The sequence below is a fragment of the Nannobrachium achirus genome, assembly GCF_963921795.1.
Source record: "Nannobrachium achirus genome assembly, chromosome: 15".
Classification (NCBI taxonomy): Eukaryota; Metazoa; Chordata; class Actinopteri; order Myctophiformes; family Myctophidae; genus Nannobrachium; species Nannobrachium achirus.
The window spans coordinates 56552838-56569107 of NC_137822.1; the positions used below are offsets into that span (position 1 = coordinate 56552838).

General features: G+C 44.8%; 1 protein-coding gene across 1 annotated transcript; it reads right to left on the reverse strand.

Annotated features, from left to right (window-relative positions):
* Positions 1 to 3735: 3735 nt before the first annotated feature.
* Positions 3736 to 6623, reverse strand: LOC308299112 (gap junction alpha-5 protein-like; the record flags this gene model as incomplete). The annotated part of the gene is made up of 4 exons (XM_080742836.1): positions 3736 to 4035; positions 4839 to 5066; positions 5489 to 5629; positions 6240 to 6623. 4 exons carry the CDS (start codon positions 6621 to 6623, stop codon positions 3736 to 3738), a joined length of 1053 nt encoding a protein of 350 aa, XP_080598962.1.
* Positions 6624 to 16270: the final 9647 nt, after the last annotated feature.

Consider the following 16270-nt stretch of genomic DNA (forward strand, 5'->3'; position numbering starts at 1 on the left):
CTTTACAAATATCCAATACAATGACTCTTGTTTTGAAATGTCCACTGGTATGACAGGAAGCTATGACAGGGCCCCTTAGTGCTGCTGACGGAACACAGGCTGAAAAGACGTTCTGAACTTATGAAGTAAAAACAACACTCTCGGGCATTATGGAATATAAAGTTTCAACACACGACTTTGGGGAACAGTTCATATTTGCCATGCTCTCTAAAACCAAGACACTGTGGAATATGGAACAAAACGTGCCCAACTGGTCTTGTTGTTGTCATCCACCTTACTTTAGCAGGTGAGTTAAGTAATTAATATAAATAATGCTGGTTTGCAGTGATGCATCACTGTCAATTAAACTGTGTGCTGTCATTAATGTAGGCCTAGTTGTCTTAATGGATGATATTTATAATGCTGTTTTGGAAAAACGGCGTGGTGATGTTTGTAGTGTGAAGACTAATGTCAGAGTTGTTGTGTTGGAGTGCCATAGGGAAGAGTTCATTAGCACCAGAGAGAGATGGAGACAGTGAGACACTACTTGGTTGGGCTACATATTGTCATGAATTAGATGGCGAGTGTGTAGATGTCTTCTGTTGGAGCCTGGTGTCCCGCATTTGCGCTGTCTGCATTTGCGCTGTAGAAAAAAGGTGGTTGTTGTTGTTGTTGTTGTTGTTGTTGTTGTGGGGCACTTGGTGAAAATCTCGCATCGGGGCACACCGGGGGCTAGTTTCGCCACTGTGTATGTCCAAAAATTTTTATTTATTTAAACTAGTCAAAACAGCCGATCTACAAGCACACAGCGCCTAGCGGTGCGAGGCGTTGTGTGCTTGTAGATCTGCTGTTTTCACAACTTTTTGTGCAAACAGTAAAATTTTTACTTTTGTGCAAACAGTTTCATTTTTTCCTAATGGCCCGGCCTGGACCGACCGATAATGAACCGGCCGTTCGGGAGTTGTCCCGCTTTTCCCAATGGCCAGCACGTCCCTGGCGCCGAATAATGTCTAGGGTACCAAGCCAAGGGCCACAACATTGCAGGGGGTGACGGTGGCGTTCCCGCTACTCCAGCGACAGTTCAGATATCGTCGTTGTCGGTTGAACATCGTGTATGTCCAAGACCGTTTGTTTTGGAATTTTGTAATTTTTAAAAAAATATTTAAACTAGTGAAAACAGCTGATGTACAAGCACACAACGCCTCGCACCGCGAGGCGTTGTGTGCTTGTAGATCTGCTGTTTTCACTACTTTTGTGCGACGGCCTTGTATGATTTGCGAAAGAACGTACAAATTTGGAGATACGCGATTTCCACCCGACGACGACGATATACTAGTTATTGTTGTTGCTGCTCTTATACCACCATTATTACTGGGGTTGGTGTGGGCCAGACAGTAGCCCCCCGCGGGCCGCAAATGGCCCGCGGGCCGCCTATTGGGGAACCCTGTATTACGGCATCACTCAAAAGTCAAAAGCATCAAAAGTAGCAGATTTGAGCTTGCATGATGCAGTGTCCACCCCCCAACTACCCATAATCCACCAGATTGATGAATGAATCACAGATATCTTATTGAGCGGGAGCAACAACAGCGTTGGTGTCCTCCCTCAGTCTCACTACTGTCTGGCAGCCTCATTGTCCCGTAGATTACAATGACAATCACATTACAGCCACTACATTTTGTGAACGATTGAAATAATACAAACAAACACGGAGACAAAGAGAACATAAATAACAACGGTTGATGTTTTATTCATGAGCTTTCGGTTAGATAAACAACTAGAAGCAGTGCTCTTCCGAGCACAGGTCTCCACCAGGCCAGGTGTCCTGGTGGTGGTGCTATAATAGGCCAATGTAAAAAGGGTGGCATGTGTTCTTTGACAATCTTTGACCTTTTCATGGCAGTCGGACGCTGCATGCATGATTTGAGGCATTGTGTTCCAAAAATGTGTTTTGCTAAAGTCTACCTGCTGGTGGCGCTATAACAGGCCAATGTGAAAAGGGTAGCATTTGTTCCTTGATGTAGTGGGAATATGTGTGGCAAATTAATCGCAAGCTGCATTGATGATTTGAGGCATTTTGTTCAAAAATGGAGCAATCCTGCAAACTTTGGAAGCCAATATAATATTAGCCAATTAGGATGGAATATGAAATATCAGACGGATCGGACTTGATCATATGACTATAGAGATACTGAGTACTGATTTGCATGATTGTTGGAGAAAATCTGATGGAGTAATAGCAAAGAATGTGTTTTACATAAGTTGTCCTCCTGGTGGCGCTAGAACAGGGCCATTTGAAAAAATGTGGGGCAGAGGTTCTGAATTGGCATCCAGGGAGTCTGTGTGCTCATTTTGGCAGCAACCGGGCCAACGGCGCCGGAGATTAGCTGGTAACAAACTTGATAGACACGCACGGACGCACGGACGGATGGAGGCGAAAACATACTCTCCCCCATGCCTTCGGCTGGTGAGACAATAAACTCTCTGAAACGGACAAGCGGCAGTGTGGGGGTCAATCTGTCTACTCGTCTGATATCCTCCTAATGTTTTGTTACCCACGCAGCTGCTAGAGAGGAACCGGGTGTGCGAAAGCCTTCTCTTCATAAAGACTGACTAGTCCGGCTGCCCCTGAGGTGGGGTCTGAAATTTGGTATAGGCTATAGTTTTATAAAATATTGTCTATATACATACAGTCATGAATCCACCTGCTGACCGCCTGTCAGCATTGAGCAATTTCTTTTATAGGGGGTAAAGGTTTGGGGCCCATCACTTAATATACACTACACTATTCACGTTATTCCTGGCCCTCTCTATGGAGGCTGCCATTTTCTTTTACAGAGGGTGTGCGTACCATTTCCACTCGGGCTCCTTTTCGGCACGTGGGTCCTGCGCTTGCGAATGACGTCACACAATATGGCCGAAAACAGCAGAGCTACCAGCTCACAACGCATCGCATGCGCAGCGCTTTGTGGGCTTGTAGATCGGCTGTTTTCGCCTCGCCACGCAACACGGCAACACCATTTGTTTTTAGAGACAGCGTGTTCATTCTTCTCTTTTATAATTAATATATGATGATTGTGAATTCCTCTTCAAACCTTTACTGAACACTGGAAAATGACATTCCCAAAAAATAAATAGTTTCTTAATATTGAAAAATAACTTTTAATATTAAATACATATCAGTATTAGATTTACATGAATTCTTATTACATAAAATTCCTCTTCAAACCTTTATTGAACACTGGAAAATAACATTCACAAAAAATAAAACATTTCTTAAATAACTTTTAAAATATCAGTATTGCATTCATTCTTATTGCAGAAAGTACACATATTCGATACAATACGTGTAAGAATGCATTACATGGATAGCTCTTGTACATTATTTTAATATTAACATATTTTTCCTGTGTTAACCTATTTATTGTGGGCCTCTCCAACAGTGGGCCAATTACATGAGTTATGCGAGGCGTTATGTGCTTGTAGATCGGCTGTTTTCACTACTTTTGTGCGACGGCCTTGTATGATGAAGCAGGGCTTTGCTTTGCGAAAAAATGTACAAATTTGGAACTTGGAGATACGAGGTTTCTGCCTGACAGTGACGATTTACTTTGTTGGCCGCCCAGCCCCCAAAATGGAACAAGGAGCTGTCCCGCTTTTCCCAATGGCCAGCACGTCCCTGAGTCTCTTCGGGATGAGTAGGTTCAACTCTCTCCTTCTCACACCTTCTCAGCCTCCCTTTTCTCGTCGGGGATTCTACACGACCAGGTCGTCTGAACGAGCGTGGCTGCTGCTGGCCTTGCTCCAGCGTCGTTTGTTCTTTAGGACTTCGGAGTGCAGCGAGGATGGCGAGGAGGAGCAGCCGCCGCTGGGCACCTCCGTCGGCACGTGGTCGTAGCTCATCTTCACGAAGTCCGCCTCGTCCTCAGTGTGGTCGCTGTGGCTGTGGTGGCGCTCGGTGGCCAGGTTGGCGGAGTTCTGCTGGAGTGCCGTCCTGTCGTCGAAAGGGTGAGACGCCGTGGTCATGGTCCCCACGGTCCTGTTCTTCTGCATGGCCTTTGTGGTGGAATTCAGATCAATCAATAATCATGAGAAAATGAGGAGACAAGACAATTATATTAGGTGGTGGTGTGGTCAAGTTTATGTAAACATGATATCATGGACAGAAGTACAATAGGCCCTATGCACAGCAGCCATTTTGAAGAGAAGTTGGATGGTCTTCTCACTTCCTTCAAAGGTGTTACCAATGATACTAATGAAGGCTCTGTTCCATTTCATGTTGCACAGTGGTTCTCAAACCTTTTACGCCTGCATTTGGTTCCATTTGAACACTCAGAGTAACACATTTTAAGGGGTCATTTGAAACCCCCAAGGAAGCACGAGGGTCCCTGGGCCACACTTTGAGACCCACTGGTGTAGCAGTGTTTCTAGTAAGCCAACATGCACAATATCAGCAACCTGACTCTGTTTGAGCAGAATGGAACAGAGCCTTTATTAGTATTATTGGTAACACCTCTGAAGGAAGTGAGAAGACCATCCAACTTCTAGCCAAAATGGCTTCTGTGCATAGAGCCTATTAACACTCTGGGCAGTGGTAAGGTAGTTCTGCCAAGAAGAATGGTCAGACACTAGAGTTATACTGTGTGGCTTCAAGGCCTCTGGGACGAGGCGTACCATAACAAGATAGGCTTGACCAAAACAATAGTTACTGAGGCCTACTGAAGACCTCTCGACTCCTACAGTAACTATCAAGTATTAGTATCATCATAAAGACCTAGATATTAATATAATCAATGAATACATGATCTACTCTATAACGTCACACATAATCAATCAGGATAATCTCTAATCTACTGCACCTTCTTGCGCTTTTTCCTGGCCCTCCTGTAGGCCAGGTGGTAGAGCTCCGCCAACGAGAGCAGCAGGGACACCCCGGCCACCGCCAGCATGAAGACGATGAAGACGTTCTTCTCGGTGAGCCGCGACATGTAGCAGTTGACGGGGTTGGGGCAGGGCCAGGCGCTGCAGGGGTACAGCGAGGGGAGGAACACGCCGTAGATCAGGTACTGTACCACGATGAACGTCACCTAGGGATGGAGGTTGTTAATGTTTATTGATAATGAGCACCTTATCGATCCTGCTTATTGAGCCCGGGCTTTTGTCGAGCCCACTATTGAGCGTTTTCTCATATTTTTGGAAAGACATGAGACAACAAATTCTGAACAGAACTGGTATCTTTTTTTTATCGGCCAGTTGTTGGGACTGTGAGTGTGTCTGACCACCGTCTATGAAGATGACAATTGACAAAAGTAACAAATATTATCATTAGATATCATTAAAATGATCATTCCTCGCCTCCTGTCTTGATTGTTTAAACATGATATGATGGGCCTCTATGCTCGATAACAAGCTTCATAAGCCCAAAGCTTATTGATACCGGGAACTCAATACATCTGTTATCGGGTTATCGGGCTACCCTTGTTTCGAGCTCCCATCCCTAAGTCGTCACCTCCATCGCCGTGCGGATCAGGATGCTCAGGACGTACGTCCGCTTCAGCGCCCCCTTCAGGCGCACGCGGACGGTCGCGTCGTCCGCCGGCCGCTGACCGCCGCCGCCGCTCTCCTTCTGCTGCAGGTACTCCTTCTCGCTCTCCCCCCGCGCCGCCAGGGGCGTCAATTGGGTATGGCAGGGGTATGCAGCTGCCATACTCTGGGTCCAGGGGGGAAAATAAAAGTTACTTTTAAATATAAATCCACGAATGTCTCTTTGTGTATCTGTGATGGTTATTATGTTGTTAAATTACAGTAAAATAACTACAAATGCAAAATTTAATAAATGGCACTTTAACAAGGTATTATAATTATATTCTCCACACTTTTATTCTCCCCATCTTGACAGAATGGTAACTTCCCAGGTTCTGCAGGTCAGGCACGTTTACTAATATGTCAAGTTTAGCTGCACTTAAACAACCGTTCCAGGCTGCCATATCCAGCCCAAGAAACCGTAGAAACCTGTGTAAAAAACTAACGAAACTCGTTTTTTTTTTTTCAGGCATTGTGAAAATAGCCGATCTACATGTCATTAAAACGATCATTCCTCGTCTCCTGTCTTGATTGTTTAAACATGATATGATGGGCCTCTATGCTCCATAACAAGCTTCATAAGCCCAAAGCCATGTAGATCTGCTATTTTCACAATAGAACCGTGTTATACAAAATGTAATGCCCATTTTCCATGAGGACTCCCATCTTTGCCATACCCTAGATTTTGCTGAACTGACGCCACTGCGCTCCGCCTCCCTCTCCTTCTGCGCCGTCCTCTGCCGCTGCTTCTCCTCGCGGCGCACCGTGTGCATGGCGTGGCCCATGTAGATGAGCGACGGCGTGGAGACGAAGACGATCTGCAGCACCCAGTAGCGGATGTGCGCGATGGGGAAGGCCCGGTCGTAGCACACGTTGGTGCAGCCGGGCTGCATCGTGTCGCACAGGAAGTCGCTCCGCTCGTCGCCCCACGACGACTCGGCGGCCGTGCCCAGTACGGCGATGCGGAAGATGAAGAGCACGGTGAGCCACACCTTGCCCACCGTGGTGGAGTGCTCCTGGACCCTCTCCAGGACGCTCCCCATGAGGCCCCAGTCGCCCATCGCCGCTGCTTCGCTGGACGCGCCGTCGCGTACACCTGAGGGACCCCGGGGACAGGAGGTGGAAGGTTATGATCAGCCCGGGAAAAAGAGTTGGAGAGGCCCTCATTGCGCGCTAGAGAGAGATCTCTCTCTATAGCACTGCTGCTACTCAAAGATTTGTGACAAAGTGACAAGCCAGTGGGCCAATTACATGAGTTATATTTCATTTCGTCGTTGTCGGGTGGAAACCTTGTATGTCCAAAACCGTTTGTTTTGAATTTATCATTTTAAAAATGATTTAAACTAGTGAAAACAGCCGATCTACAAGCACACAATGCCTCGGAGGTACATTTTATAGATGATAAATACAAAACGGTTTTGGACATACAAGATTTCCACCCGACAACGACTATATGCTATAAATATAAGGTGCTGGGAGTGAAAATTATAATGTAGGGGTGCCTCGGATTAAAAAAATATTCATGGGGTGCCCTGAGACAAAAAAGTTTGGGAACCCCTGACACAGGGCTTAAGTGGTTAAAGTACAACAACATCTACACTCAGAATATACACAGACACAGCCTATAGATACTGTGTATAGGTCATTACATTTTTCTCAAAATGATTTTTGTTTTTACATTGTGAAATGATTTAAAAAAATGATTTAAAAAATGTTGCCAAAAAGAGAGAGAGAGAAAAAAATGCTGACATAGACGTGACTCCTTTCTAAATAATAGGACTTGTTATTGCATTGGGTTCCGCCCTCTGTTCAACTCAGTGAGTTGAGAATGGAAACACTGCCCTCATGTGGATTCTTTCATATCACACTGTAACACTGTTAGTGAACAAACACTCGGTGGGAAGGATTCCTGTCACAATATAGAGCCGTTTAACACTGTTACTGAACAAGCACTCTATAGCAATGATTAGTGTTAGTGAACACACATACTGTGATTCCTACCTTGAGGCAGCAGCAGCAGTTAGTTGTTTCTCCAACACAGACTGGTTGGACTTCCTGGTCAGGTGAGCAGGCTGGGTGTGAATTCCTTGGCTACAGCGACATCTGTTGATGGGGACCTACTGATTGGTTTTATTTCACCAGACTCTACCTAGCTCCAGTGGGTTGGGGCGGCCGCGGCCGCTTCGCGGCCGCTGCCAGAGCACGCAGTCCGGCTTGGGTGCCCTCCGAGACCTCGGTGTCTGAGTCTGGAGCTCTGTGAAAAAAAAGAAAAAAGAAAAAAAGCCAGCTGCTGAGCGGGCGTGCGTGCGTGCGTGCTTGCGTGCGTTCAGTGCAATGTGAATGCATGTGACCAATTGATAGGAAGATAGATAGATACGTAATAAACATGATTTGGTACAAGCTCAACTAAAAGGAGATCCCAGTAATGTTTTTGGCTTATTTCCACAGGGAAGTCATTCATGAATGAACGAATTATTGATATAGGACTGTCATAGGTACAGTGTCATTGCCAGTACAGTTCACTGGTACAAGGTCAACTAAAAGGTGATCCTAGAAAAGACTAAGTCAGGGGGAAACAATTTAAAAAATAAAACAATAAAAACAGCCGATCTACAAGGCTGCATGTGGGCTTGTGGATCAGCTGTTTTGGGTAAATGTGGGTTTGTATTGACCCCTTTATCGAGTGATTGATTGAAGACTTTACGACAAGTTTCATGACAGTACAGTTCACTGGTACAAGCTCAACTAAAAGGAGCTTTATTTATTGAATGAATTATTTCCCTGTCTCCACACCAGGCCCAACTGCGCCGCCACTGACTGATAAATTGCGACCGTCGGGTCGCAGTTACTATCGAAACCTCGACCGGCTGTCTGTCTGTCCGTCACACTTTTGCCCTGCTCATATCTCTGCAACCGCTTTCCCGATCCGTGCCAAATTTGGCACACACAGTCCTTGCCTGCCAAACTACGATTCTCACATGGCCCTCCTCTTCTAGCGCCACCATGAGGCCAAAACTCATTCTGGACACTGCTCCTACAAATCTTGCCCTAAAATCACACAAATCGGTACACACTTGCTCTACGCTCATGTCATCAACATGGATCTGTCCCATGTAGCGCCACCTTCAGGCCGATTTTTTTAAACCCATTTTTGGACACTACTTCTACAGATTTTGCCCTAAAATCACGCAGTCAGTATATATTAGGGAGTCTTACTGGTTTAATTATTTATTTCCCGACTATGTTTCCGAGACTGATTATTTATTTATTTATTTCCCGACTATGTTTCCGAGACTGATTATTTATTTATTTATTTATTTCCTGACTGTTTCCGAGACTGATTATTTATGTAATTAATTATTTATTTATTTCCGCCCCTGGACTCCGCCCCCCCAGGCGTCTGCCTATCGATCGGCTGGGCTTTAAAGAGCCATAACTCCGGTTTGCAGCGTGCTACCGTCTCCAAACTCGCTTTCTGGCTTCTCGTGTTACTGGTATTAAATACCACATACAAGCTCACGGAAGCTCCATCCAACTTCTGCGCAATGCATTATGGGATGTTGGAAAGTTGTGGATACTAGCAACAGAGTATTTAAATAAATAAATAAATATATAATGAATGAACGAACACATGAATAAATAAATAAATAAACAAAGAAAGTATGTGTGTGTGTGTGTGTGTGTGTGTGTGTGTGTGTGTGTGTGTGTGTGTGTGTGTGTGTGTGTGTGTGTGTGTGTGCGTGCATGCATGCATGCATGCGTGCGTGCGTAATTACTGCCTCCTCGTTAAGAACCCCACACATTTAGGCAAATTCTTTCTTTCTTCCTTCCTTCCTTCCTTCCTTCCTTCCTTCCTTCCTTCCTGTAAATGAGGCCGCATGACAAGCGTTCTCGTCACCGCGCTGACGGGGTAATTACACGCAAATACAAGGGGTGGAGTCGAACTTAATGAGTGGGCGTGGTTTCAACTACAAGCTCACAACGCGTCGCATCAAGACGCGTTGTGAGCTTGTAGATCTGCTATTAACGAGTGGGCGTGGTTTCAACAAGAGGGAGGACTCTGACTTAACGAGTGGGCCTAACGTAATGAGTTTTGTGGGCGTCACACGCATTAATTATGTAAATTAAGCCGACTTATGCAAATGGGGGGGCGGGGCATGGTTTGGAAATGCGTGTGGGCGTGGTGCGTGCGTGCGTGTGCGCCTCAATTAATTAATTAATTAATTAATTAATTAATTAACTGCCTCCTCGTTAAGAACCCCGTAAATTTAGGCAAATTAATTTTCTTTCTTTCTTTCTTTCTTTCTTTCTTTCTTTCTTTCTTTCTTTCTTTCTTTCTTTCTTTCTTTCTTTCTTTCTTTCTTCCTTCCTTCCTTCCTTCCTTCCTTCCTTCCTTCCTTCCTTCCTTCCTTCTAAATAAATACATAATTAAATAGCGGGGGTCCCCGAGGGTGTCATCGCGTGCGGGGCGGCGAGCCTGATTATTATGTAAATGAGGCTGCATTAATTATGTAAATGAGGTCGGGGTGTGGTCTGCATTAATTATGTAAATGAGGCTGTTAAGTGGCGTTTCCCAGTGCGTAAAAAATTTAGACGACCGTATGTAAATGAAGGGGAGGAGCTTAGTCGACGTATGCAAATTGGGGGCGGGGCATGGTTTGGAAATGCGTTTGGGTATGGTTCGCATACATTATGCTCGCATACATTATGCTAATGAGGGCGTTAAGGTGGGTTTCCCAGCGCGTAAAAAATGCAGACGACCGTATGTAAATGAAGGGGAGGAGCTTAGTCGACTTATGAAAATTGGGGGCGGTGCATGGTTTGGAAATGTGTGTGGGTGTGGTTCGCATAAATTATGCTAATGAGGCTGTTAAGTGGCGTTTCCCAGCGCGTAAAAAATGCAGACGACCGTATGTAAATGAAGGGGAGGAGCTTAGTCGACGTATGAAAATTGGGGCTGGTGCATGGTTTGGAAATGCGTGTGGGCGTGTTGCGCATACATTATGCTTGCATACATTATGCTAATGAGGGCGTTAAGGTGGGTTTCCCAGGGCTTAAAAAATACAGATGACCGTAGTGAGCATTCGTTCCACGAACGCATTCATTCAATGAATGAATAAATAAATAAAGTGCACGTGCACACACGTGTGCGTGCGTGTGTGCGTGCGTGTGTGCGTGCGTGCGTGCGTGCGTGCGTGCGAACGCACGTGCACGCACGCACGCACGCACGCACACTTTATTATTTATTCATTCATTCACGCACGCACACACGCATGCACACTTTATTTTTTAATTAATTCATGAATACAGCCTGCGATATGCGTGAAATCTTGCAAGCACATTCCCACTAGGTCAAGGAACAGATGCCTCCCTTCTCACATTGGCCTGTTATAGCGCCACCAGCGGGTCAACTTTTGCATAACACATTTTTGGAACAAAATGCCTCAAATCATGCATGCAGCTAATTTCAGTAACGTCAAAGAGAGCACTGCCTGCGATCTTGACATTTTGTACTTTTATAGACATTGTTTTCTGGCTTGAAGCGAGCCCACAATTGTTTCGAAGGAACAATATTTTCTAGTTTCCATATGATATGCACATGTATTCAGGGGCGTAACTACCGCTGACGCAGCCGACGCATGCGCATTAGGGCCCGTGACGTCCAGGGGCACACGCAGGTGGAGGAGAAAAAATAAATAATCTAATAATAACAATGTATACAGACGGAGCCGCTTCTGTCCTGATCTGTTGCATCTATTTCCTGTAGTAGGCTGCTACCATTTCAAAATAAAACATGTGTTGAATGATCACTTTACAAATATCCAATACAATGACTCTTGTTTTGAAATGTCCACTGGTATGACAGGAAGCTATGACAGGGCCCCTTAGTGCTGCTGACGGAACACAGGCTGAAGAGACGTTCTGAACTTATGAAGTAAAAACAACACTCTCGGGCATTATGGAATATAAAGTTTCAACACACGACTTTGGGGAACAGTTAATATTTGCCATGCTCTCTAAAACCAAGACACTGTGGAATATGGAACAAAACGTGCCCAACTGGTCTTGTTGTTGTCATCCACCTTACTTTAGCAGGTGAGTTAAGTAATTAATATAAATAATGCTGGTTTGCAGTGATGCATCACTGTCAATTAAACTGTGTGCTGTCATTAATGTAGGCCTAGTTGTCTTAATGGATGATATTTATAATGCTGTTTTGGAAAAACGGCGTGGTGATGTTTGTAGTGTGAAGACTAATGTCAGAGTTGTTGTGTTGGAGTGCCATAGGGAAGAGTTCATTAGCACCAGAGAGAGATGGAGACAGTGAGACACTACTTGGTTGGGCTACATATTGTCATGAATTAGATGGCGAGTGTGTAGATGTCTTCTGTTGGAGCCTGGTGTCCCGCATTTGCGCTGTCTGCATTTGCGCTGTAGAAAAAAGGTGGTTGTTGTTGTTGTTGTTGTTGTTGTTGTTGTTGTTGTGGGGCACTTGGTGAAAATCTCGCATCGGGGCACACCGGGGGCTAGTTTCGCCACTGTGTATGTCCAAAATTTTTATTTTATTTAAACTAGTCAAAACAGCCGATCTACAAGCACACAGCGCCTAGCGGTGCGAGGCGTTGTGTGCTTGTAGATCTGCTGTTTTCACTACTTTTTGTGCAAACAGTAAAATTTTTACTTTTGTGCAAACAGTTTCATTTTTTCCTAATGGCCCGGCCTGGACCGACCGATAATGAACCGGCCGTTCGGGAGTTGTCCCGCTTTTCCCAATGGCCAGCACGTCCCTGGCGCCGAATAATGTCTAGGGTACCAAGCCAAGGGCCACAACATTGCAGGGGGTGACGGTGGCGTTCCCGCTACTCCAGCGACAGTTCAGATATCGTCGTTGTCGGGTGAACATCGTGTATGTCCAAGACCGTTTGTTTTGGATTTTTTTAATTTTTTAAAAAATATTTAAACTAGTGAAAACAGCTGATGTACAAGCACACAACGCCTCGCACCGCGAGGCGTTGTGTGCTTGTAGATCTGCTGTTTTCACTACTTTTGTGCGACGGCCTTGTATGATTTGCGAAAGAACGTACAAATTTGGAGATACGCGATTTCCACCCGACGACGACGATATACTAGTTATTGTTGTTGCTGCTCTTATACCACCATTATTACTGGGGTTGGTGTGGGCCAGACAGTAGCCCCCCGCGGGCCGCAAATGGCCCGCGGGCCGCCTATTGGGGAACCCTGTACTACGGCATCACTCAAAAGCATCAAAAGTATCAGATTTGAGCTTGCATGATGCAGTGTGGGATCCCCCTCCACCCCCCAACTACCCATAGAATCCACCAGATTGATGAATGAATCACAGATATCTTATTGAGCGGGAGCAACAACAGCGTTGGTGTCCTCCCTCAGTCTCACTACTGTCTGGCAGCCTCATTGTCCCGTCCGTATATTACAATGACAATCACATTACAGCCACTACATTTTGTGAACGATTGAAATAATACAAACAAACACGGAGACAAAGAGAACATAAATAACAACGGTTGATGTTTTATTCATGAGCTTTCGGTTAGATAAACAACTAGAAGCAGTGCTCTTCCGAGCACAGGTCTCCACCAGGCCAGGTGTCCTGGTGGTGGTGCTATAATAGGCCAATGTAAAAAGGGTGGCATGTGTTCTTTGACAATCTTTGACCTTTTCATGGCAGTCGGACGCTGCATGCATGATTTGAGGCATTGTGTTCCAAAAATGTGTTTTGCTAAAGTCTACCTGCTGGTGGCGCTATAACAGGCCAATGTGAAAAGGGTAGCATTTGTTCCTTGACGTAGTGGGAATATGTGTGGCAAATTAATCGCAAGCTGCGTTGATGATTTGAGGCATTTTGTTCAAAAATGGAGCAATCCTGCAAACTTTGGAAGCCAATATTAGCCAATTAGGATGGAATATGAAATCTCAGACGGATCGGACTTGATCACAAGACTATAGAGATACTGTGTACTGATTTGCATGATTGTTGGAGAAAATCTGATGGAGTAATAGCAAAGAATGTGTTTTACATAAGTTGCCGTCCTGGTGGCGCTATAAAAGGCAAATGGAAAAAATGCAGGGCAAACGTTTATCCTTAGCCTCTAGGGAGTGCGCATACAAAGTTTTACACTTATCGGTGGAGTTAAAGGTAAAAACATAAATTGCCCTGTTATAGCGCCACCATGAGGCTGATTTGAGAAATTTGAAGTGGCATTTCTTCCTCGGCCTAGTGGGAACGTGCGCACCCAATTTCACCAAGATTGCATGCTGTGTTCATGATTTGAGGCATTTTGTTCTAAACGGAGAAATCCTGCAAACTTTGGAAGCCAATTGTAGCCAATCAGGATGGAATATGGAAAATCAGACAGATCCATGTTGATCACATGACTGTAGAGATACTGTCTACCGATTTGTAGGATTTGTGGACAAAATCTCTAAGAGTAGTGTACAAAAGATTTATGTGTTTAGCAAACATTGGCCTCATGGTGGCACTAGAACAGGGCCATTTGAAAATAGTGGGGCAGAGGTTCTGAATTGGCATCCAGGGAGTGTGTGTGCTCATTTTGGCAACGGCCGGGCCAACGGCGGCGGAGATTAGCTGGTAACAAACTTGATGGACGCACACACAGACGCACGGATGGACGGACGGAGGTGAAAACATACTCTCCCCCATTGCCTTCGGCTGGTGGAGACAATAAACTCTCTGAAACGGACAAGCAGCAGTGTGCGGGTCAATCTGTCTACTCGTCCGATCTCCTCCTAATGTTTTGTTACCCACGCAGCTGCTAGAGAGGAACCGGGTGTGCGAAAGCCTTCTCTTCATAAAGACTGACTAGTCCGGCTGCCCCTGAGGTGGGGTCTGAGATTTGGTATATAGTTTTTTTTATTGGCCTAAAATATTGTCTATATACATACAGTCATGAATCCACCTGCTGACCGCCTGTCAGCATTGAGCAATTTCTTTTATAGGGGGTAAAGGTTTGGGGCCCATCACTTAATATACACTATACTATTCACGTTATTCCTGGCCCTCTCTATGGAGGCTGCCATTTTCCTTTATTGAGGGCAAAACATCTTTTCACTTCCTCCCAAGTAAGGAAGTGACAGGGAATTGTCTGTTGCCCAACAGAAGCAACTAGGCTATACTACTTTACATTTACATTTGAAAATAGCAGATCAGCAAGCTCACATTGTGTCACATTGCGACATATTGTGAGCTTGTATATTTGCTATTTAAAAACTATTGAGCGAAAAAAAAATGAACATTTTGAAACATTTTAACAACATAAATCTGTGTGGCGGTCCCTGGCACCACATATTTTCAGATGGGGGTCTGCGACTTTGGACAAATATGTTAATCTGGGGTCCTTGATATGAAAAGATTTGGGAACCACTGGTTTAAAAAATATTAGAAAGTAAGCCCAATAAGCAACTATACCATTTTTTCACAGTCACTTTAGCTCAATAAGGGAGGCAAAAACTGTTGCTTTAGAGCCACAGTCTGAATAATTATTGCATTGCAGGGATGCATGTCACAATATCAGTCTAAAACTTCATGGCAGCTGAAGGTGACCTCATTCATAACTCTCTCTCTCTCTCTCTCTCTCTCTCTCTCTCTCTCTCTCTCTCTCTCTCTCCCTGCTGATATACAGCTACAGTAGGTAATATTGGTGTGTGGTAATATACTGTAACTAAACTTCCATTATCAAAAACATAAAATTGTGCAATTGTCAAATATGACCTTATAGGCTATATAGTCACTTATTTTTTGACCCTGTTCAGATTTGTCTTTTTCCATCTGCAGTTTACGAAACATGTATTTTATTCAAGCTTGAGTATACAGTAGTGTTGTTCATAAAACATATATAGCCACAGACCTCATGTTTTTAGGGTACTCTCAGACCCTAGCCTAGTTTGTTTCACTTTAGGACATTTTATACTCTCCTCGTTCTGTGTTCCATGACACACCAATCTTGAATAGTGCCCACATTTGCATAGTTAGCCTGTTCTAACTGATCCCTTCACTCAGAATGAACATTCAGAACTCAACCTAGTTTTTCTTTACAAAATCATCAGTTGCAACTATTATCTCTCTTCACAGGGACGTGCTGGGCCCCTGATTCAGCCTGGGAAAAAGAGTTGGAGAGGCCCTCATTGTGCGCTATAGTGCTGGCTGCTACTCAAAGATTTGTGACAAAGTGACAAGCCAGAGGGCCAATTACATGAGTTATATTTTGTCGTTGTCGGTTGGAAACCTCGTATGTCCAAAACCGTTTGTTTTGTATTTATCATTTTAAAAATGATTTAAACTAGTGAAAACAGCCGATCTACAAGCACACAACGCCTTGTGTGCTTGTAGATCTGCTGTTTTCACTACTTTTGTGAGACGGCCTTGTATGATGAGGCAGGGCTTTGCTTTGCAAAAAAATTAACAAATTTGAAACTTGGAGATACCGACAGTGACGATTTACTTTGTTGGCCGCCCAGCCCCCAAAATGGAACGACATTTTATTTTTAATTGTTTCCTAATGGCCCGGCCCGGACTGGCCGGGGCTGAACCGGCCGTTCGGGAGTTGTCCCGCTTTTCCCAATGGCCAGCACGTCCCTGTCTCTTCGGGATAAGTAGGTTCAACTCTCTCCTTCTCACACCTTCTCAGCCTCTCTTTTCTCGTCTGGGATT